Here is a 24103-nt window from a genome sequence, read left to right as displayed (position 1 = left end):
ATTTAATCAGTTCTTCTGGAACTTTACGAACAGCGAAAATTTAGAACTGGCCAGGCGTGGTGGCTCACACCTGTAATCCCAACATTTTGAGAGTCCGAGGTGGGTGAATCACTTGAGGACAGGATTTCAAGACATAAGCCTGGCCAACATGGTGAAACCCCATCTCTACTAAAAGTACAAAAATTAGCCATGCGTGGTGGTGGTTGCCTGTAATCCCAGCTACTCAGGAGGCTGAGACTGGAGAATTGCTTGAACCCCAGAGGTGGAGGTTGCAGTGAGCTGAGATCGCACCTCTGTACTCCAGCCTGGCCCTGAGACAGAGTGAGGCCCTGTCTTTAAAAAAAAAAAGAAAAAGAAAAAAAGAAAAGAAAATTTAAAATTAAATACTATTAAGTACTTTGTAAATTATAAAAACACTACCAAAAAAGATAATTATACTTAATTCTACTGGTATAGTTACCATAAAGATAATAATCCACATGGATAAAGGCTATTCAGACAAAATAGTCAGTGAGGCCAGGTGCTCACACCTGTAACCCAAGCACTTTGAGAGGCTGAGGTGGGAGGATTGCTTAAGCCCAGGAATTCAAGACCAGCCTGAGCAACATAGTGAGACCCTCCTACCGACAGCACCTCTACAAAAAACTAAAAAATATTAGCTGGGCAGGGTGTATGCACCTATAGTCCCAGTTACTCAGGAGGCTGAGGTGAAAGGAATATTTGAGCCCCGGAGGTTGAGGCTGCAGTGAGCTGTGATCACACCACTGCACTCCAGCCTGGGCAAGAGTGAGAGCCTACCTTTCTCTATATATATGCAAACATATATACATATATATATCTTATTTTGTATATCATATATACATATATATGTGTATATCATATATATATGTATATACGTACATCATATATATATATATCTTATCGGGCTCTTAGGAGTTTGCTAGTGCAGGTACTTAAGAAATGACTAATGACTCTGGGGCCCACAGAGCCAGAGAGTAACAGGCCAGACCGCCTGTCAGCCGGAGAGCCAGGTGCTCTCCCTCCCAGCACACCAATTCCTGAACTCGTCTCCCAATCTCTTTCTCCAGCATAACGTGCATGGACAGTAAACAAATGATGATATCATGTTACCACACTTCATTTCACAGGATTTAGCAATCCAGAGAGACACGGGGGAGGCCCTCCCTTCAAACAGAGAACATGATCTGTTCTTCCTCAGTGAAAATTCATGAGAAAGTTTCTAAGCTTGTAATACTTAGCCCTCAACAAGGGAAAAAGGTGTTTGAGGAAGGAGGAAATGAGGAAATGGAATTCGCGTGATCCTTCTCTGGGATTAGTGTGTGTAGCTCTATTGTTCAGCTTTGGCCTATAATTGTCCATACTAAATGGTATGGAATAATTTTTTCTTTTTTTTTTTTTGAGACGTAGTCTCACTGTCACCCAGGCTGGAGTGAAGTGGTGCAATCTCAGCTCTCTGCAACCTCCACCCCCAGGGTTCAAGCTATTCTCCTGCCTCAGCCTCTGGAGTAGCTGGGATTACAGGCCCTTGCTGCCACGCCCAGCTAATTTTTGTATTTTTAGTAGAGACAGGGTTTCACCATGTTGGCCAGGCTGGCCTCGAACTCCTGACCTTGGATGATCCACCCACCTTGGCCTCCCAAAGTGCTGAGATTAGAGGCGTCAGCCACTGCGCCTGGCCGAATAAAGATATCTTAAGGAAAAAGTGAAAGACTCAGATGTTTATTTTCTCAAAATAATATTTAAAATATTGCAAGAAGACATCTGTTTAGTATTCTCCCCTCATTTCTCAATTACTTTATTATTTGAGAATTAATACCCCACACGAAGACAAAATAACTTGCCAGTCATTCCTCTCTGACATGATTAAGTCATACCCAATCCACACGCTGATATCCAAATAATACATAGCTTCATGCTTCAGGTGAGCCAAGAACAATCTTTCCATTGAACGCCATGCACAGGCTGATATCAAAGACAAGACTGAACTTCTTTCATTGGCACAGAGACCGCTGCGGGAGGTGTGGCCTCAGCCTACTCCTCAGCTGTGCCATCCAGGATGTGTTTAAAGGAGAATGGGGAGAACTTGTAACCATCCCCGACATAGAACTTGTTCTGGAACTCGACCCTGTTGTCGAGGGGAGGGCATGGGGTGAGAAAAAGCAGATTGAAACACATCAGTCAGAGGCTGGAAGGTGGAGGGAAGGAGGAAGCAGAGCATTTGTAAAATCAAGCACAAGGTCAGAAGGGTCGGCCACGGAAGGCACCCAGGCTGACGGCTGCCATGAGAATCCTGAGGATTTTTTTTCTTTTTTTTGAGACAGAGTCTTGCTTCATCGCCCAGGCTGGAGTGTAGTGGTGCGATCCTGGCTCACTGCAACCTCCGCCTCCCAGGTTCAAGAAATTCTCCTGCCTCAACCTCTCAAGTAGCTGGGACTATAGGGGCATGCCACCATGCCTAGCTAATTTTTATATATATATATATATATATGTATATATATATATATTTTTTTTTTTTTTTTTTTTTTGAGATGGAGTTTCTCTCTTGTTGTCCAGGCTAGAGTGCAATGGTACGATCTTGGCTCACCTCAACCTCCACTTCCCAGGTTCAAGTGAGTCTCCTGCCTCAGCCTCCCGAGTAGCTGGGATTACAGGCTCCTGCCACCACACCCAGCTAATTTTTGTACTTTTAGTAGAGACAGTGTTTTGCCATGTTGGCCAGGCTGGTCTCAAACTCCTGACCTCAGGTAGTTCAGCCGCCTTGGCCTGCTAAAGTGCTGGGATTACAGGCATGAGCCACCATGCCTAGCCTAATTTTTATATTTTTAGTAGAGACAGGGTTTCATCATGTTGGCCAGGCTGGTCTCAAACTCCTGACCTCAAGTGATCCACCCACCTCAGCCTCCCCAGATGCAGGGATTACAGGTGTGAGCCACTGCGCCCAGGCCATGAATCTGAGGATTTTTTAAGCCCTTCTCTCACATGTCTCTGACCGCCTTCCCCTTCCCCTCCCCATCAATTCCTCAGGCCTCTCTGCTTGTGGGCTCATAGCCACAATGTAACAACTCTTCCCTCCTGCGAGAGCTTCCCCACCCCCATCACAAGCCAAGATGCCCTCACTGTTCAGCACTGCCTAATGCCATTTTCCATTTCCATCTAATTCTAAACTGTGAGACTCACAAAGACCCTGAACCTGTACTTTTTGTAACTTACATAACTGGTATCATGTAGTATCATTTATGTTTTATTAAGTTATGGAGTTCGGTTCATCTCCTCAACGACATGGAGGAAAATGATGACATCACAGAGGCAGGGGAAGCTGTGACTCTCCTCACTCAGAACAGGAAGTATAAAGGCTTCCTTATGAACAGTGGCCATAGAGCGAGGAAGAAAACATTAGGGCAAACTGGGTACCGTCTGTGCAGCTGAAGGGCATGTACCACACACTCAGAATTTTTGGCTGAAATGTAACTTGGAAGACAACCAGAGGTCTGAACACATTTCCGTATTCATCAACCTAGTGACGACGGCTGATTGTCACTGGATACATCTGTGTGTGTCCAGGGCTTCCTGTGAGCGTCTCCCTCCTGGTGGTACCCTCCTTCTCTTTCCACTTTTGAGACTTTCATACCTTGTTGGTATAACTCCTGCACTCAGCAACAAGAGCCAAACATCCCAGATTCACCAGGCACAGTGGCTCGCGCCTGTAATCCCAGCACTTTGGGAGGCTGAGGCGGGTGAATCACTGGAGGCCAGGAGTTTGAGACCAGCCTGGCCAACATGGGGAAATCCCGTCTCTGCTAAAAATATAAAACTTAGCTGGGCGTGGTGTTGGACACCTGTAATCCCAGCTACTCAGGAGACTGAGGCAGGAGAATCGCTTGAACCTGGTAGGTGGAGGTTGTAGTGAGCCAATATTGCACCACTGCACTCTAGCCTGTGCAACAGAGCGAGACCCTGTCTTAAAGAAAGAAAAAAAAGCCAAACATTCCAGATTTGCTAAGCGTGCCTTCTCTGAGCCTATCTCAGATGCCACCTTACCAATACTTGGAAGTGTCACTTGGTTAAAGCCAATTATAATAACAAATGAACACTGATCATCTAAAAGGGAAGGAGTAAATGAAAACTAAGATTTAGTGTAGATATGAGTGTCTGAGTAAGTACGAATGAGTGTGTGTGTGTGTGTGTGTGTGTGTGTATATATATATATATATATTACACCATTTAATTTTTTTTTTTTTTTTTTTTTTGAGACGGAGTTTCGCTCTTGTTACCCAGGCTGGAGTGCAATGGCGCGATCTCGGCTCACTGCAACCTCCGCCTCCTGGGTTCAGGCAATTCTCCTGCCTCAGCCTCCGGAGTAGCTAGGATTACAGGCACGCGCCACTATGCCCAGCTAATTTTTTGTATTTTTTTTTTAGTAGAGACGGGGTTTCACCATGTTGACCAGGATGGTCTCGATCTCTTGACCTCGTGATCCACCCGCCTCGGCCTCCCAAAGTGCTGGGATTACAGGCTTGAGCCACCACACCCAGCCTACATAATTTAATATCATACCAACAGATGACTGAACTAAGGCTCCAAACAGGTATGTAAGCTGCTGATGTCACACACAGGTCAAGCTTTGAACCCAGTCGGCTGGCCCCACAGCCCACCCCCTTTCCCAACACCACATCAAGCTTCCATGGGACAACCATCCTTACCAGTGCAGTCGCAGGGCGTGCAGAAAAGCAGAAAGGCCCTCCATGATCAGAAGGATGGCTACTGTCAGGACAGCAAATACGGCAAAAATAATAAAAACCCCGACGATGCCTCCCCAGCCTCGCACGTGAAGGCCGTTGTTCATCACCATGGTCCAGAGCACTTCAGACAGTTCTGCAAGGTGAGAGAAACCACTGTGGTTATCTTGCAAATGCAGATTGTTATTTATTTTTTCATCTTTTTAATTAAAAATATTTATATATATATATTTTTAAAATAGAGACAGGGTCTCACTATGTTGCCTAGGATGGTCTCCAACTCCTGGCCTCAAGCAATCCTCCTGTTTCAGCCTCCCAAAGTGCTGGGAAATCAGGCAGGAGCCACCACGTCCAGCCCAGATTATTATTATTATTATTATTTGAACAGGTTCTCACTGTTATCACCCAGGCTGGAATGCAGTAGTGCAATTATGGCTCATTGCAGCCTTGACTTCATGGGCTCCAGTGATCCTCCCACCTTAGCCTCCTAAGTAGCTGGGACCACAAGAATGTGCTGCCACTCCTCTCTGTCAATTTTTTTTTTTTTTTTTGAGACAGAGTTTTATTCTTATCACCCAGGCTGGAGTACAATGGCATGATCTCAGCTTACTGCAACCTCCGCCTCCCAGGTTTAAGTGATTCTCCCACCTCAGCCTCCTGAGTAGCTGGGATTACAGGCACCCACCATCATGCCTGGTTAATATTTGCATTTTTAGTAGAGATGGGGTTTCACCATGTTGGCCAGGCTGGTCTCAAACTCCTGATCTCAGGTGATCCACCCACCTCAGCCTCCCAAAGTACTGGGATTACAGGCATGAGCCAACGCGACTGGCCTTGTTAATTTTTTTTTAATAGAGAAGGGGTCTTCCTATGTTAGCCAGGCTGGTCTTGAGTCTTGAACTCCTGGACTCAAGTGTTCCTCCCATCTCAGCATCCCAAAGTGCTGAAATTACAGACATGAGCCACCATATCCGGCTATAAGTGCAGATTATTTTTACATTATAATCCTAAATCTGCACCTCCTATGATTCAACAATTCCACTCCAAGGTGGAGAAGTTGGGCACGTGTGCGCTAGGGCATTGCACGAGATTGTTTCCAGAAACTTTGTTCCCAAGGGTGGAATTTTCATCAAGAGGAAACCAGACAAATACGTGGAGGCATATTATTCACCAAGGAAAGCAAGCAAACTATAGCTACTGGTGGCAAAATAAACAACTACCAGTAACACAATTCATACGCAAAAAAGCAAAACCATACAAGTCGTTAAAGATTGAATGTTTGTGTCTCTCCAAAATTTGTACGTTGAAGGCTAACCCCCAAAATGATGGTATTTGGAGACAGAGCTTTTGGGAGGTGATTTGGGTTAGGTGAGGTCCTGAGGGTGAGGCCCTCATATTGGAATTAGTGCCCTTATAAGAAGAGACACCAGGCAGCTTCCCCTCCATTTCTCTCTGTCTCTGTTCCCCTCTCTCCACCATGTGAGGACCCAGGGAGAAGGCCGCCATCTGCAAGCCAGGAGGAGGGTCATCACCAGAACCCAATCTTTCTGGCTCCCTAATCTGGGGCTTGCAGCCTCCAGAACTGTGACAAAATAACTGTCCACTGCTAAGTCACCCAGCCCAGGGTGTTTTATTATGGCAGCCTGAGCTAAGACGTAATTCTATTCACATAAATTCAAACAGATGCAAAACTACACTAAATTGCTAAGGGATAAAAGCATGTTAAAATGCACAAAATTTGCTATTATAAAAGTCAAGAGTGTGGTCAATGCCATGTGAGGATACAGGGAGAAAAAGAAATCCTCCTGACTCAGCCTCCCAAGTAGCTGGAACCATAGGACTACACTTGTTTAATTTTTTTTTTTTTTTTTTTTTGAGACGGAGTCTCACTTTGTAATAACCTACCCTGGGCTAGCATCACTGACTCCATCTTAGCTGTAAACTCCAACCTGGCTTCCTCCTCCCTACTACAGTCCCCTCGGGTGCATAACTGGGTCATGCTGCACTTAGAAGCATTGAAGCATACTGTTCCTAACACTTGTCACCATTGTAACCGCATCCTGCCTGGCATACCCGCCCTCCGCTATTGTAAGAAAAAGTTTCCCTTTGATCATTGTGTAGAAGGAGCCTAATTGCCCCCCTTCTTGGACCACTTGTGCCCGCAGCCCCTTCCTCTAACCTGCATTTCTGCTTCTGTAAAATTCCGCTTCAGCTAGGTACTCCCCTCCCCTACCTAAATCAAAGTATAAAAGATAATCAGGCCCCTTCCTCAGGGCCGAGAGAATTTTAAGCGTTAGCTGTCTCTTGGTCGCTGGCTAATTAATAAAGGACTCTTAATTTGGAACTCAGAGCATAGCGCATTCCTTCTAACTCGCTCGGTTACAACAGCTTTGTTGCCAGGCTGGAGTGCAGAGACGCGATTTCAGCTCACTGCAACCTCTGCCTTCTAGGTTCAAGTGATTCTCCTGCCTCAGCCTCCCAAGTAGCTGGTACTACATGCCATCACGCCCAGCTTGGCCAGGCTGGTCTCAAACTCCTGACCTTGTAATCTGCCCAACTTGGCTTCCTTAAGTGTTGGGATTACAGGCGTGAGCCACCGCGCCCAGCCTTCCCCATTCTTCTGCATTACCTCTTTAAGCAACTGTGTCAGTATGGAGTGGAAGCCACATCCAGCAGGGACTTCTGGAATGACCCAATGGGTGAACCAGGCCTGGCAGCCATGAACCATATGGGTTTTCAGGAATCAAATGACCCCCTCAGTGTACATGGGCTGGACAGAGGACACCCTGACACATAGTGCCAAACTCTGGCCCAGAGACCAAGAATACCAAAACTGCTTCTCCTGTCTCATGTAGACTCTGCCCTATTCTGACTCAAGTCCTCCAGCTATTGCGGCCTTGGAGCTGAAGACCAACATCACCACCACTGACTGCACGAAGTGCTGAGATCCACTTTAAGGAGCAAAGTGGGTGACAGTCCTGGGATAGCCACTTCACATGAATGCACAGCACTGAACAGGAGTCAAAACGTGCTTGTGGGTATCTGTGCTATAGGCACTTGTAGGGCTGAGTGTGTGGATCTGAGCATTCAAGTGCACATGAAAGTGTGTGTGTGTGAGTTTGTGTGAGGAAACGAACATAGCCTGAGCTGTGAAGGTCACACAAATGCTGAGCTCTGGAGTCTGAATAATCAGACATACTTTGTTGTTGTTGTTTGAGGTGGAGTCTCGCTCTGTTGCCCAGGCTGGAGTGCAGTGGCTCGATCTCAGCTCTTCACAACTTCCGCCTCCCGAGTTCAAGCGATTCTCCTGCCTCAGTCTCCCAAGCAGCTGAGATTACAGGCATACGCCACCACACCCGGCTAATTTGTTTGTATTTTTAGTAGAGACAGGGTTTCTCCATGTTGGTCAGGCTGATCTTGAACTCCTGACCTCAGGTGATCTGGCTGCCTTGGCCTCCCAAGATGCTGGGATTATAGGCGTAAGCCACCGCGCCCAATTGTTGGGGCTCGGATCTTTATCAAAATTATATTTCCAATGCCTGAAATCACAGCAGTTTGGGAGGCTGAGGCAAGAGGATTCCTTGAGGCCAGGAGTGTGACATTAGCCTGGGCGCATAGTGAGACCTTGTCTCTTTTAGATAGACAGACAGACAGACAGATGATTGATTGATTAATTGATGAATAATAGACAGATACATAGATGATAGACAGATAGATGATAGATGATAGACAGATAGATGATAGATAGACAGATGATAGATAGATAGGTAGATGATAGATATATAGATGACAGATAGATAGATTGACAGACTGATAGATAGATAGATAGATAGATAGATAGATAGATAGATAGATAGATAGATAGATAGATAGATAAATTGTATTTCTGGGCCTGGCCCAACTGACCCTGGACTGCTGTGCATTCACAAAGGTGGTGAGCACTTCCTGATGGCCAGCTCAGCGGGCAGCCAACTGACTCCCAGCCATGCTCCTAATCAAAGCAGGCCTTCTCTTACAGGTCAGCACCTTGCAGGACGGCATGGTAGCCCAAAAAACAGGTTGCCCCATCCCCAAAGATGTCCACATCCTAATCCCAATAACCTGTCAAAATGTTATATTACATGGCAACAGCAGACTTGCAGATAAGATTAAGCTAAGAGTCCTGAGAGTGGTTGTCATCCCGGATTATCTGGACACTCCCAAGGTCATCACTAGAGTCTTTGTAAGAGGAAGGCAGGAGAGTTGGAGTCAGAGAAAAAGGAAATTTGATGCTGGAAGTAGAGACTGAAGTGATGCGAAGAGGAGCCACGAGCCACAGCGTGCAGGCAGCCTCCAGAAGCTGGAAAGGCCAGGAAACGAATTCTCCCTGCAGCCTCCAGCAGGAACACGGCCGCCCACGCCCTGATTTTAGGACTCTGGCTTCAAAAACTGGAAGACAACAAATTCGTGTTGTTGGTTTTCTGTTTTTTGTTTTTTTGCTCTGTCACCCAGGCTGGAGTGTAATGGTGCAATCTTTGCTCACTGTAACCTCTGCCTCCCAGGTTCAAGCAATTCTCCTGCCTCAGTCTCCCGAGAAGCAGGGGTTACAGATGCCTGCCACCACGCCTAGCTAATTTTTGTATTTTCAGTAGAGACAGGGTTTCACCATGTTGGCCAGGCTGGTCTGGAACTCCTGGGCTCAAGAGATTCACCTAAAGTCTGTCTCCCAAATTTCTAGGATCACAGGTGTGAGCCACCGCACCCAGCCAATTTAAAACTTGTGTTGTTTTAAGCCACGAGGGTTTGTGACAATTTGTTACAGCAGCAGGAGAATATTAATACATAGAGTGACCACCCCAGCAACGTGCAGCCAGACCCACGGAAAAGGCACCTCTGTCTAGGAAAGAAGAGCCGTTCTTTTGGCAAACATCCACAAACAACTCGAGAAGGCTCCTTTACCTCCAAATACATTGCACCTATTTCCTGGGGTGTGGGGGAGAGCTACTGCCCCCTGTTGGGCAGCTCACTCACGTGCATGAGCCAGGCTGAGGGCCCAGAGCCGCAGGTAGGAGGCTGTGTTTGAGATGCAGCCCAGGCAGTACTCGATGGTGTGGATGGCCTGGTGGACAAAGATGTCTCCAAAGTTGAACTGAAAGACAGAATTGTTAACTTTACTTCATTGAGAACTTTCTTTTTTGTTGTTGTTTTCCTTTTTTTTTTTTTTTTGAGATAGTCTCACTCTGTCGCCCAGGCTGGAGTGCAGTGGCACGATCTCAACTCACCGCAACCTCCGCCTCCCGGGTTCAAGCGATTCTCCTGCCTCAGCCTCCCAGGTAGCTGGGACTACAGGCACGTGCCACCACGCCAGGCTTTTTTTTTTTGTATTTATAGTAGAGATGGGGTTTCACCATGTTAGCAAGGATGGTCTTGATCTCCTGACCTCATGATCCGCCCGCCTTGGCCTCCCAAAGTGCTGGGATTACAGGCGTGAGCCACCATGCCCGGCCCTTCATTGAGAACTTTCTATACAAAAGTTATTAGAAATGATGCGAAGATGAATAAGACATGGGCTTTGCTGTCCAGACACTTTCAGCCTAAGGGAAAAGAAATAGTAACAGACTTGGAGAAAGAGAATTATCAGCATGAAGTCGGGTATGTTATATGTGCATTAATGTCCCTAGCAATGGCTGAAAAAAAGCTCAAAGATGCCATCTGGGTGGTAAGGGGAGATGAGGTTCGTGCTGTGCCAGGAAGGCTGGGTAGGGATGTGATCCTGAAGGAGAAGAAATTGTTCCTGAGGAGGAAAAGGATCCCTGGTTGGGAAAAAGCAGGTGGCTGGGAATATCACCAAGTCAAGTTGGAAAGGAAACAATCTGGCGGGGACTGGGAGCTTGGTTAGGTGAGGAATAGAAGACAGTGCTCCTGTGTGGAAGTTTCTAGAAATGCAAACTAGCGTAAAGTGAAAGAAACAATCTGGATGCAATGAGGAGCCACAGAGGCAGAACTGGTAGCATCATGGATTAGAGAAGGGACAGCCTTAAAGAAAAAAAAAAAAAAAAAAAAAAGGACACTTTGGTGATGAGCTCAGTAATACAGGAAAGAGGCGAATAACACAGAACGAAGACAGCCATGGCGCCTTCTCCCCTCATGCTCTCTGATGTGACAGACAGTTTTTTGGGGGGAGGGCGCAGGGTCTTGCTCTGTCACCCAGGCTGGAGGGCAGTAGCATGATCACGGCTCACTGCAGCCTTTACTTCCCAGGCTCAGGTGATCCTCCCACCTGAGCCTCCCGAGTAGCTGGGACTACTCGGCGTGCATTACCACACCCAGCTAGGTTTTGTATTTTTGTAGAGATGGGATTTCACCATGTTGCCCAGGCTTGTCTGGAACTCCTGGCCTCAAGCAATTTGCCTGCCTCAGCCTCCCAAAGTGCTGGGATTACAGGCGTGAGCCACCATGCCTGGCCACGAGGGACAATTTGACTGGTGCTGTACCTGCCCTCAAGTTGCTCACAGCCTACTCAGGAGAATATATAGAAGAGCTCCCATGCCACACTCTGGAAGCACAATGACCAGGGCATGCTGTGGTATCGTGGGAACACAGAGAAGGCCCCTTACCCACTCAGGGCCAGGGCGGCCAGGGCTTTGAGGCTCCTAAGCCTGAGTAGCTGGAAAAATGGCATTGACAGAGGAGGGGAGCAGTTGGGTCTCCCACATCCTGAGTTTCAGATGGCAGTGGGCCTCATCAGTAGATGCTCAGCACATGGGAGTACAGGTGGAACTACGGGGGCTCAGAAGGAAAGTCCAGACTGGAAATGAACTCCCGAGACCACATCTGCAGGAGAACAGAGGAGATCAACAAGGGAAAGTTCAAAGAAAGAGGCGCTCCCAGCCTTGGGAAACATCTTCATTCAGAGATAAAGAAACAAGGCTGGGTGCGGTGGCTCACGCCTGTAATCCCAGCACTTTGGGAGGCTGAGGCAGCTGGATCACTTGAGGTCAGGAGTTCGAGACCAGCCTGGCCAACATGGTGAAAGCCCACCTCTACTAAAAATACAAAAATTAGCCGGGCATGGTGGTGCATGCCTGTAGTCCCAGCTACTTGGGAGACTGAGGCAGGAGAATCGCTTAAACCCGGGAGGTGGAGGTTGCAGTGAGCTGTGCCACTGCAATCCAGCCTGGTTGACAGAATGAGACTCTGTCTCAAAAAAAAAAAAAAAAAAAAAAGAGAGAGAGAGAGATAACAAAACAAGAAACTGATGAGGAAAGGAAAAGATCAAAGAAAAAGCAGCTGGGCCTGGTGACTCGTGGTTCATGCCTGTAATCCCAGCACTTTGGGAGGCCGAGGCAGGCAGATCACCTGAGATCGGGAGTTAAGACCAGCTTGACCAACATGGAGAAACCCCATCTCTACTAAAAATACAAAAAAAATTAGCCAGGTCTAGTGGTGTGCAACTGTAATCCCAGCTACTTGGGACGCTGAGGCAGGAGAATCGCTTGAACCTGGGAGGTGGAGGTTGCAGTGAGCCGAGACGGTGCCATTGCACTCCAGCCTGGGCAACAAGAGTGAAACTCCATGTCAAATAAAAAAGAAAAGATCAAAGAAGCTGGAGCAGTCACGCTGCAGTCAAGGATGTCTGCAGAGGGAGACATCCAGTAAGTAAGGAAGGAATGGGGGTGCAGTCACTGATGTCCGAGGTTATGGGGACAAGACAAAAATGAGAACCTTGATTCAGCAATGCAAGCAGCTGTGAGGAACTGAAGGGATGTGGATGGGCAGAGATGGACGGAGTAGGCAGAGTCAAGGTCAAGAAGAACTGTGTAAGAAAGAATTCATCTTGGCCAGGTGTGGTGGCTCATGTCTGTAATCCCAGCACTTTGGGAGGCCAAGGCAGGAGGATCACTTGAACCCAGGAGTTCAGAACCAATGTGGGCAACAAACTGAGACCCCACCTCTACCAAAAATTTTAAAAATTAGCCAGGTGTGGTGGCATGCACCTGCAGTCCCAGCTACTCGGGAGGCTGAGGCAGGAGGATCGCTTGGGCTCAAGAGATCAAGGCTGCTGTGAGCCACGATTGTGCCACTGCATTCCAGCCTCAGCAGCAGAGCAAGACCCTGTGTCAAAATAGTAACAACAATAATAATAATTAACCTTCCTGAACAGGACTGGCTTTGTCTTGGCTCCTGGGAGGTAACCTTTAAACCACTGGCATTTCCCACGTGAAAGGCTCTTTGTTATTCATGCTGGGCCCCGTGACCGCCCCTGATGGTTTATGCTAACACAGTGGCTGAAGCTGGGCACCTCATAGTTGAAGTGGGGTCTGGCCACACTAGACCACACACAGCTATCAAGAGAAAACTTTTTAAAATAAGTAATTAACACCACAAATGGAGCCATTTATAGCATCTCTGGCCCTCATGGGAACTCAGTCACCACTCCCAAATTAGAACAGAGCTCCAGTTAAAGCCTCCAGCCTGGGATTCGTAACTGTGTCTGACTTCAGTCAACACATGGGACAGACAGCTGCCTTCATCTGGGAGGATGTGGCACAGGCTCCTGAGGGGCAGTGGCTGTCCTTGTACAGGCAGGGGCAGGGAGGGATGAGGGAACAAAACCATTTATGAATTCACACAAGAGGCAGATAACGTTATAGAGATCGTAGTGGGCCGGGCGCAGTGGCTCACACCTGTAATCCCAGCACTTTGGGAGGCTGAGGCGGGTGGATCACCTGAGGTCAGGAATTCAAGACCAGCCTGGCCAACATGGTAAAACCCCGTCTCTACTAAAAACAAAAATTAGCCGGGTTTGGTGGCAGGTGCCTGTAATCTCAGCTATTTGGGAGGCTGAAGCAGGAGAATCGCTTGAGCCCGGGAGGCAGAGGTTGCAGTGAGCAGAGATTGGCTCACTCTAGCCTGGGCGACAGAGCGAGACTCAGTCTCAAAAAAAGAGCTCATAGGGGCGTGGTGCTGAGTCAAGGAGGCCTCGGTGACATGCAGGACCTTCTATGTCACTAGATCTGAGGCTGATATTCACCCCACACTTATAGATGTAGCAGTACTTGGACTAAAATATTGAAATGTGCCCAGATTGGCTGATAAATCGCTGTTCGGATCCTCTTAGACCAACTATTAGATTCCCTTCCCTGAGACTTTCCCAGCCTTCCAGGACTCAGCAGTGACAGGGCTGCTGCCCAGTAGGGCCCTCCATACCCACCCAGCTCTACTGCCTGTGTCCATTCTAGAATGTGTATAAACAGGAGTCTTCCTCTGGGGCTCTCGTCCCAGATACCTCCTCCTCCTCATGGTTGTCCTGAGTCCCGTGGGCATCTGCAGAAGTCCTCTGGCCAGAATTGCTGGAAGGGCTGAAGCTGTCACCTTCAATGTTCTCAGTGACCTCTTCTTGGATCCTGGACGCCTGCAGCTGACAACAAGCAGGAAAATGAGGAATGCGCTCAACTCACCCTGAGAATTCTAACAATCCTACACAAATAAAGGGTCTCTCCTCAAATCCTACCTATGTATCAGACACTGTTCTAAACACTACACTAGCTCGTTAAGCCCTCACAACAACCATTTTATGTAAGCGCGATTATCACCCTATTTTACAGAGAATTAAGCTGCAGCACAGAAAGGTTAAGCAAAGTGCCCAGTCAGGCACAGTGGCTCACGCCTGTAATCCCAGCACTTTGGGAGGCCGAGGCAGGCAGATCAGTTGAGGTCAGGAGTGCAAGACCAGGGTGGCCAACATGGTGAAACCGTGTCTCTACTAAAAATACAAAAATCAGGCCAGGTGCAGTGGTGCCTGTAATCCTAGCACTTTGGGAGGCCAAGGTGGGTGGACCACCTGAGGTCAGGAGTTTGAGACTAGCCTGGCCAACATAGTGAAACCCTGTCTGTACTGCAGATACAAAAATCAGCTGGGTGTGATGGTGTGTGCCTGTACTCCCAGCTACCTGGGAGGCTGAGGCAGGAGAATCACTGGAACCCAGGAGGTGGAGGCTGCAGTGAGCCAAGATCACGCCACTGCACTCCAGTCTGGGTGACAGAGTGAGACTCCATCTAAAAAAAAAAAAAAAAAAATTAAAGGCCAGGTGCGGTGCTGAGTGCCTATAATCCCAGTGCTGTGGGAGGCCAAGGTGAGAGGATCACCTGAGGCCAAAAGTTCAAGACCAGCCTGGGTAACATAGAGAGATCCCATCTCTATAAAAATGTAAAAAATTAGTCAGGCATGGTAGCACATGCCTGTAATCCCAGCTACTCGGGAGGCTGAGGCAGGAGAATGGCTTGAACCTGGGAGGTGGAGGTTGCAGTGAGCCGAGATCACACTACTGCTCTCTAGCCTGGGTAACAGAGTGAGACTCTGTCTCAAAAAAATTTAAAAAAAGGAAAACAAATGTGCCCAAGATCATCCAGCTGGCAAGGCTGGTGAGTAGCAGAGCCATGATTCAAACCCAGCTGCCTGACTCCAGGGCATGCGCTTTTTCTCCACAATGCTCCAGAATGTGCCAGATTATGTAGTCTTGACAATAAAGCAATGCAAATACTAAAGTGCCTTTCCATTGTCAGAAGAAATATACACAGTCATAAATCATCAGTCATACCTTCCATGTAGCCTTGTGAAATTAACTATGAAAATAGCTTAGGAAAAAATTCAAGGAAAAAAAAAAATCTAGGCATAGTCACCATTCAACTTGGCCTGGCCTGGTTTTACCCCTAAATTTGAATGGTATATTTCTTTCAAGTCACCATGAAGCTTAATGTTCCATGTCCAGAGTTTTTCTAGAATGATTTCATGGGAGGGATATTGTAAATTAGGCATCAACATATTTGTCCCCTTCTTTCCTTTTTTTTTTTTTTTTTTTTGAGAAGGAGTTTTACTCCTGAGTAGCTGAGATTATAGGCACATGGCACCGCGCCCAGCTAATTTTTGTATTTTTAGTAGAGACAGAGTTTCACTATGTTGGCCAGGCTGATCTTGAACTCCTGACCTCAGGTGATCCACTTGCCTGGGCTTCCCAAAGTGCTGGGATTACAGGTGTGAGCCACCGTGCCCAGCCAGGACCCTCCTTTCTTTAGCAGGTCTGCATTCAACATTTGCAGGGCTCTGGGCAAGGGCGAAGACGGTAGTTCACAGGCCATGTGTTGAAATATTTAAAAGTTATACATCAAGCCAACAAATTCCTAGATAAATTATGTTCTATGCTTAAGCCCAGGAGTTCGAGATCAGCCTGGGCAACAAAGGGAGATCCCATCTCTAAAAAAAAATGTAGCCTGGCTTGGGGGTACCCCTGTCCCAGCTACATAGGAGGCGAGGGCAGGAAGATCTCTTGAGCCTGGGAGGCTGAGGCTGAAGTGAGCCTTGTTTGCACCACTGCACTCCAACCTGGGCGACCAAGCAAGACTCTGCCTCAAAAAAAAAAAAGTGTACAGTGGGGGAGGGGCAGTTCTCACCTCCTAGCTTAAAAAATAAATTCTTGTAAAAACTGGGAAGTCTCTGTTCAAATTCAGAATTTACGCCACGCCATGGCAGCGTGGGAGCTGGCCCCGGACCAGGGATCCTTCTTTTCACCTCTGGTTTCATCCTGTATCATGAGGACCTTGTATGTGTACACAGACACCCCCACCCAAAATGTCTACATTCCACCCACATTCCCCACAGACAGCTGTCCCCTGGCTACCTAGGGACTCGTGGTGCCCATGCCAGTGGCCTGGTCTGCCCTCAGGAGACTGAGGAACGAGGCCTCTGTAGGACCCAGAAGTTGGCTTAGGTCCATCTAGACAGGAGTTCAGGGTGCCAGGTGCCAAGAGCCGGCTTCTGGGTAAGTCTTTCCCCAAGGCCTTGTGGTTCTTTATCCCACGGGGGGATGTGGCTCAAGTTAACATTTTATTTGTCATCTGGAAATCCTATTTTCTCTCTCCTTCTACTTAAAGAAGAAAATATCAAAGGAAAAATATATTATGGTTTCTCCATTTCTATCCTTAAACGCTAACCCTTTCTGCTCATTATGCTTGAATTAGTTAAAATGAACATGAATAATTCTGTAAAAGTGTGATATTGGACTTTTTTTTTTTTTTTTTTTTTGAGATGGACTTTCGCTTTTTCACCGAGGCTGGAGTGCAATGGCACCATCTTGACTAACTGCAACCTCTGCCTCCGGGGTTCAAGCGATTCTCCTGCTTCAGCCTCCTGAGTAGTTGGGATTGCAGGTGCACGCCACCATGCCCAGCTAATTTTTATATTTTTAGTAGAGACAGGGTTTCACCATGTTGGCCAGGCTGGTCCCAAACTCTTGACCTCAGGTGATCCACCACCTGAGGACCTCCCAAAGTGCTAGGATTACAGGCGTGAGCCCCCTCGCCTGGCCGATATCGGACTTGAGAATCTTAGTGACTATCTTCCTTCCAGATAAGACACAGTTGCCGTCCTCCCACTAAAATCTCACAAGGCTTAAGCTGGGTGCCGTATGAAGTAAAACATACAGCAATCAGTGTAAATAAGTATAAGTAACCGGCAACTTTGTAAAAACACACATGGCTGGGAACAAGGGCTCACACTTATAGTCCCAGTACTTTGGGAGGCAAAGGCAGGAGGATCACTTGATGTCAGGAGTTAAAGACCAGCCTGGGCAATATAGCAAGACCTCATCTCTACAGAAAAAAATTTAAAAATAGCCAGGCGTGGTGGTGCGGGCCTGCAGTCCTAGCTACTCAGGAGGCTGAGGTGGGAGGGTTGCTTGAGCCCAGATGAGTCAGCTATGATCGCACCACTGCACCCCAGTCTGGTCAACAGAGCAAGACTCTATCTAAAAATACATATATAAAATTTTAAAAAATTAAAATTTTTGCCAGGAGCAGTGGCTCACACCTGTAATCCCAGCACTTTGGGAGGCCGAGGCGGGTGGATCACAAGGTTAGGAGTTCGAGACCAGCCTGACCAACATGGTGAAACCCCGTCTCTACTAAAAAAAATAAAAAATACAAAAATTAGCTGGGTGTGGTGGCACATGCCTGTAGCCCCAGCTACTGGGGAGGCTGAGGCAGGAGAATCGCTTGAACCTAGGAGGTGGAGGTTGTAGTTAGCTGAGATTGCGCCACTGCACTCCAGCCTGGGCAACAAAGAGAGAGACTCCATCTAAAAAAAAAAAAAAATTAAAACCCATGTGCCGAAAGGTATACACAAGGATGTTTATAATATCATTATTTGTAATTTCTAACACCGCAACGTTGGATGAGAGAGGACAGATCCCAAAGAAGACATTTGGATGATTTCATTCACATAAAGTTCAAGAACAGGCAAAATGAACCAACAGTACTGGAGGTCAGGACAATGTTTGCTCTTGGGATAAGAGTGACAGGAAGAATGCACAAAGGGATTTTTTGTTTATTTGAGATGGAGTTTCATTCCTGTCACCTAGGCTGGAGTGCAATGGCAGCGATCTCAGCTCACTGCAACCTCCACCTCTCAGGTTCAAGCGATTCTCCTGCCTCAGCCCCCCAAGTAGTTGGGGTTACAGGCACCCACCACCACGCCCAGCTAATTTTTGTATTTTTAGTAGAGACGGGGTTTCATCACGTTGGCCAGAATGGTTTCAAACTTCTAACCTCAGGTGATCCACCCATCTCAGCCTCCCAAAATGTTGGGATTACAGGCGTGAGCCACTGTGCCTGGTCAGGACTTTCAGGTTCTAAGGATGACCTGTTTCTTGATTTGAGTGCTGGTGACATGAACACATTCATGTTGTGATACTTCACGGATTGCTGCCTTGTTATTCATGCACTTCTCTGTATGTTATTTATTTCAATAACATTTACCATAACAAATGCACATGTCAACATGGAAATTTTAAATAGAAACACAGTTATTTCACTGTGACCTGAGACGTGGGAGTATGAGGGAACCTGGGTTCACAGCAGCAAGATGGAAGGGGAAACAGAATGTGGGGTGCCCAGTGGCTGGCCACAGGGCTCTCGGAAGGAGATGTGTACTCATTGGCTGCCCACAGGGCATGCCACCAGGGCCATGCCACAGCGGCCCTCTAGTGGAGAGGTTCCCAGGACACATTCTGCAGGAACCCAGAACCTAGGGTTATAGGAAAGGCTAATTAATAGACAGGACCCCTGCTCATATCACCTGAAGTCCATCAGAACAAACTGTTTATGTATTAGGTCTGTAAGATTTCACAAAGGAGAGGTGGAGAGGGGCAAATAACACCACTATAGAACCATCTGTTGAATGGAGATGTTTCTAACATGAAAAAGAAACACCAGGACCCTAAGCAGCAGCCTGAGGAAACAGTCAACAGCCGTGCATCCCTAGGGCCGAGGAGACAGGAGCTTCAGTTACCAGTCAGTTTCAGAACTATCATCCATGAAAGCAGACTAGGAAAACCCTCTCTCTCCCTCCTTCCCTCTGCTTATGTCATCTGGCGGAGCTAAGGAGAAATCTACCACTTTGAGATCAGCAACTGTTTAAAGAACTTGTGTGGTGCAGAGCAAGACAAGCTATTATCTTACAGTCCTGGGACTCAGGACAGGCTGCAGCAACCCAGCTCTTGGCTTATGGACAGATTTAGATCCTAGAAAAAAAATTATAGTCACTTGAGGCCATGAGTTCGAGAGCAGCCAGGCAGGATAGTGAGATCCCATCTCTACAAAAAAACAATGCTGAGGCAAGTGGCATGCCTGTAGGCCCAGTTACTTGGGAGGCTGAGGCAGGAGGATGGCTTGAGCCCAGGAGTCAGAGGCTACAGTGAGCTATGATTGTGCCTGTGAATAGCCACTGCACTCTGGCCTCAGAGACAGACAGAACTTGTCTCTAGAAAAAAACAAAACCAAATAAAAAAACTTGTGTCTACTTCTCCCAACAGGTATTTGTCACCCTCTTTGAAACAGCTGGTCACCTATCTGGACAAGCATCCACCTCAACAGCCCTCAACCACCTTGATCTTTCGCCAGTAGGCCAAACAATAACCAAGTCTTCCTTGCTTTGTCTTCCTCTTCATGAAAATCTCATATAGATCATGTTTCAGCTAAGCTTTGGAACTAGTTCAGACCGGCAAGAAATAAGGAGACAGTGGGAGGAGAGGCAGGTGACAGAGAAACAGGGCGTCACATAGGGACAAACTTCCTCAACTCAAGTCTCGTCATGTCTAAGTCCCTGACTCTGCCGCCCTCCAGCTCAGTAGCCAACAAAGATCTTAGAAAAACAGAATTGAATCTGAACACATCTACAACCATTTAAAACATACATGGTCTCAGCACATTCCACTTAACCGTTTGTACCGACAGAGGAAAGCAGAGAACGACCATCTCAAATCGTCTGTGTTATAGCTAGACGCTGATGTCCTCTGGAAGGTTAATCTTCCTAAATCCTATTTGGTTCAGCATGATATTAAACTCTGCTTCACCCCCTGAGTACATATGAGGCTCAGGGGCAGTTTAGACAAAAAGAGAAAGCGTGCTCAATCTGGTACTTGGCAACAGGAAAAAAATCACAAATAAACAAGAACCGACCTAATTCAATTTGTTTACTCTTCTAATTCTCTGACACAATCTGTAACAATAAAGTCTCATAACCTTAGAATATTAATGAAAAACAACTTTTAATATTTGTTTTACATAATAAAATATTATTTATGACTAATAAAACCACCGCATTCAGATCCTTATAAATCATTAACTACCACTAGATTCAACACACATACACCCTGAACAGAGTCTTCAAGACATAAGATTTATTTTATTTTGAGATGGAGTTTTGCCTTTTCGCCCAGGCTGGGGTGAAGTGGTGCGATCTTGGCTCACTGCAACCTCTGCCACCGCCCCGCCCCGGGGTTCAAGTGATTCTCCTGCCTCAGCCTCGTGTATACTGGGACTACAGGTGCGTGACACCATACCTCGCTAATTTTTGTATTTTTAGTAGAGACAGGGTTTCACCATGTAGGCCAGGCTGGTCTTGAACTCCTGACCTCGGGTGATCCACCTGCCTAGGCTTCTCAAAGGGCTAGGATTACAGGTATGGGCCATCGTGCACGGCTAAGACATAAAGTTTAAACGTGCTTGCCCTTAATAGAGCATCTTGCTGGAAATAAGAGGACCCAGTGGAAAAGTCTAGCTCCATAGAAGGAAACATACGCCAGGCAGGTCAGTTCCTCAACACCATTCTTTGGCTCTGGCAGCCCAGCATTCTCTCTAAACCCCAGATTTTTCTTTCCAGAAACCCACATTCCTATGCAAAGTTGGGTGAACTGAAACAGCCCTTACCCGGGATTTCCGAAGACTGGCTCTAAGAATGAACGGCTTAATCAGAAGCATCCACGGCACAGAGATCAAAGCCATAACCACAAAGAAACTTTGGACTTCTTGCTGCAAGACCAAAATGGTGAGATTCCCATCATTTTCACATGACAGAACAGCATGTCTTACATGAAAAGTGACCTCACTACCGGTCACTTCACTAGCACTTTATTTTGAGAGATCTAAAACATTTCAGTGAATCCATTCACCTTCATATCTGGCACATTCTCCTTTCAGATAGAGAAATATCTGTCCAGTGTGTCCAATGCTCAACACAGGGTGGATGCTGGAAACTCACTCTCTGTATTCCTTATCTCTGAGGAGCTGCTATACCATATGTAACCAGTCTTTTGAACAAGAAGTACACATAATAAAGGCATCCCTTGTCTTCAACTCTGTTCCATGGGGTTCTTTTTCACCTGGGTCTGGATGAAAACTATGGCAGGCCTCATGACTTCACCAATCACTCAGTGGTACTCAAAAGTCCTTGGGTCGCTTTAAGTCACAAACATTATTCAATCGGTATTTTTTTTCTTTTTTCAAACAGAGTCTCACTCTATTGCCCAGGCTGGAGCGCAGTGGTGCAGTCTTGGCTCACTGCAACCTCCACCTCCTGGGTTCAAGCGATTCTCCTGCCTCAGCCTCCCGAGTAGCTGGGATTACAGGCCCCTGGCACCACACCCAGCTAATTTTTGTATTTTTAGTAGAGACAGGGTTTCACTGTGTTGGCAAGGCTGGTCTTGAACTCCTGACCTCGTGATCCACCCGCCTCGGCCTCCCAAAGTGCTGGGATTACAATCGTGAGCCACCACGCCCAGCCTCAATCGGTAATTTTCTATTTTGAGTCCTAGATAATTATCTGAGCTCTCTTGCTCCTATCTCTTTAAAAAAAAAAAAAAAAAGAAGTTCCTCACAGTTGATACCTGACTTTCACCCCTTCAATGTGGGTGAGTTACCCAACAGGCTCCGGGATACCCACTTTGAACTCACTCTCGGTCTCTCTCGCCTTCCCTTTGGAGAGAGGCATCTGCAGTGTTCAGGCCTCTGCTGAAACCCTGGAAGAGTCCCTGTTATCTTCCTGCTCCAGATCGCCTTTCACAGCCTCATGCCCCTGCCTCCTTTTTCATACACACCCCACCGACCAGTTTAGAGGAGTGACTCACAGCTGCTATGGTCAAAAGAACCAGAAGGCTCAGAAGGCTCGGTCAGAGCGGCTGAGAAGGACTGAGAACAGGGTGCTCGAAGGAAATAGAAAAACGTTTCTTGAGCCTTCACGTTCCTCCAAGCGTTCTGACCAAGGTGGCAGTAAATGCTAGGAGATGAAATTATCCCAACTGTAACAAAGTTTACCCTGAAATAGTGGGAGCACTATTTGTTCCATCTTCCCCCTCACTCCACTTTCAAATGTCCAAAAGAGGAAGGGAGACCATGGGAACCCAGGCTGAACTTGCCCGTCCTAGCACCTGCACGCGATGCTGTCTCATGGCCCTTTGTCCATTTTTACACAACAGGATTTCCCCCCGATGATGTACCATGCAATGGTGTGTGTGCACGCGCGCGCGCGTGTGTGTGTGTGTGTGTAGCTATCCTCTGATATTCAAAGACAGGCAGGACAATGTTGGAAAGGGACTTTTTTTTCTTTTGAGATGGACTTCTGCTCTTGTTGCCCAGGCTAGAGTACAGTAGTGAAATCTCAGCTCTCCAGAACCTCCGCCTCCAGGGTTCAAGTGATTCTCCTGCCTCAGCCTCCTGAGTAGCTGGGATTACAGGCATGCACCACCACGCCTGGCTAATTTTGTATTTTTAGTAGAGACTAGGTTTCTCCATGTTGGCCAGGCTGATCTCAAACTCCTGATCTCAGGTGATCCACCCGCCTCAGCTTCCCAAAGTACCAGGATTATAGGCAGGATCCACCTCTCCTGGCCTGGGAAGGGACTTTATTAACTTGTATTGTCTCTGCCAGCTGCACAACCCCAACGTGAGGTTATGAAAACTTCAAACTGTGTCAAGATAATTAATCTTTATACTAGGGTGTGGGGAAACCAGCCAACTCCACATAATGCTTTTAAGGAGAAAAAAACCTGGAAAAGCCATGCACTCCCTGTGCAGTGCTCAGTGCACATTCCAGACTAAGCGAGGCCTTCAGTCTCAATGAAAGTGGTTAGTACACGGACTATTTTGGTGAATCTGAGTTCTCTGCCTTAAAATAGAAGAATTATTTGGGAAATCCAAACAAACATTCATTTAGATCCAGCACTGAGTAGATGAACCTTCAAAATGCATTCAGTTCATGCCAACATGCTGGGTATGGCTCACGGCTACCATCTATGGAGGACAAAATGGTCCCCAACGGTCATCGGTCATGTGCCTGTTTCTTCTGATTCTTCTTCTTTTTTTTTTTTTTTTGAGACCAGTCTCGCTCTGTCACCCAGGCTGGAGTGCAATGGCGTCAGCTTGGCTCACAGCATCCTCTACCTCCTGGGTTCAAGCGATTCTCCTGACTCAGCCTCCCGAGTAGCTAGGATTACAGGTGCATGTCACCATGCCCACCTATTTTTTTGTATTTTTAGTAAAAATGGGGTTCCACCATGTTGGTCAGGCTGATCTTGAACTTCTGACCTCGTGATTCACCCACCTCAGCCTCCCAAAGTGCTCGGACTACAGGCATGAGCCACCTCGCCTGGCCTCTGATTCTTATCTAAACTCATTCCTTATGAAAATCCAATTACAAGGCATTTTTTCTTCTTCTTATTGATACTCAGTTAGGGAAAGAGAACACAACTAGGAATCAAACCCATGAGGAGGGGCGTGGCCATAGAAGCATGACATTAAATGGGACATCCAAGGCGCAATCGCCAGCAGAAAACCTTCACAATGAAGGGCAGCTGGCCTTGTGGAACAAGCCATAGGGCTCCATCCAGAGGAATCAGCACCTATATAAATTGGTCTTTTTTAGTGAAAAATCTACCCTCAGATAATATGATCAGGTTAATCACTGGCAGAGGCCCGGGGGAAAAAGCTACTGTTACTTATGTTATCAAATAACTACACACTGGGTTATTTTTCTATCC

The 24103-nt window shown here is 47.0% G+C and overlaps 1 protein-coding gene across 4 annotated transcripts in view; it reads right to left on the bottom strand.

Moving 5' to 3' along the window:
- Positions 1-1585: 1585 nt before the first annotated feature.
- The window catches only part of ATP6V0A4 (ATPase H+ transporting V0 subunit a4), a 93658-nt gene continuing 71140 nt past the window's right edge, over positions 1586-24103 (bottom strand). For 2 of the 4 annotated variants that reach the window (XM_064373023.1, XM_064373017.1), the window contains exons 17-21: positions 21000-21101; positions 14026-14157; positions 9768-9885; positions 4722-4893; positions 1586-2146 (exon numbers count right to left, since the gene is read on the bottom strand). In XM_064373023.1, coding sequence (XP_064229093.1) covers positions 2053-2146; positions 4722-4893; positions 9768-9885; positions 14026-14157; positions 21000-21101 — 618 coding nt within the window. In that variant the 3' untranslated portion in view covers positions 1586-2052. The remainder of the gene's footprint in view (positions 2147-4721; positions 4894-9767; positions 9886-14025; positions 14158-20999; positions 21102-24103) is intronic. The other 2 variants (XM_064373030.1, XM_064373035.1) reach the window with 2 other exon arrangements.

Source organism: Aotus nancymaae, unplaced genomic scaffold, assembly GCF_030222135.1.
Source record: "Aotus nancymaae isolate 86718 unplaced genomic scaffold, 86718_ANA_hifiasm-v0.15.2.pri h1tg000002l, whole genome shotgun sequence".
In the NCBI taxonomy this organism is placed as follows: Eukaryota; Metazoa; Chordata; class Mammalia; order Primates; family Aotidae; genus Aotus; species Aotus nancymaae.
Note: the sequence above shows the minus strand (reverse complement) of the source record. Positions and strands in the feature narration are given on the sequence as shown.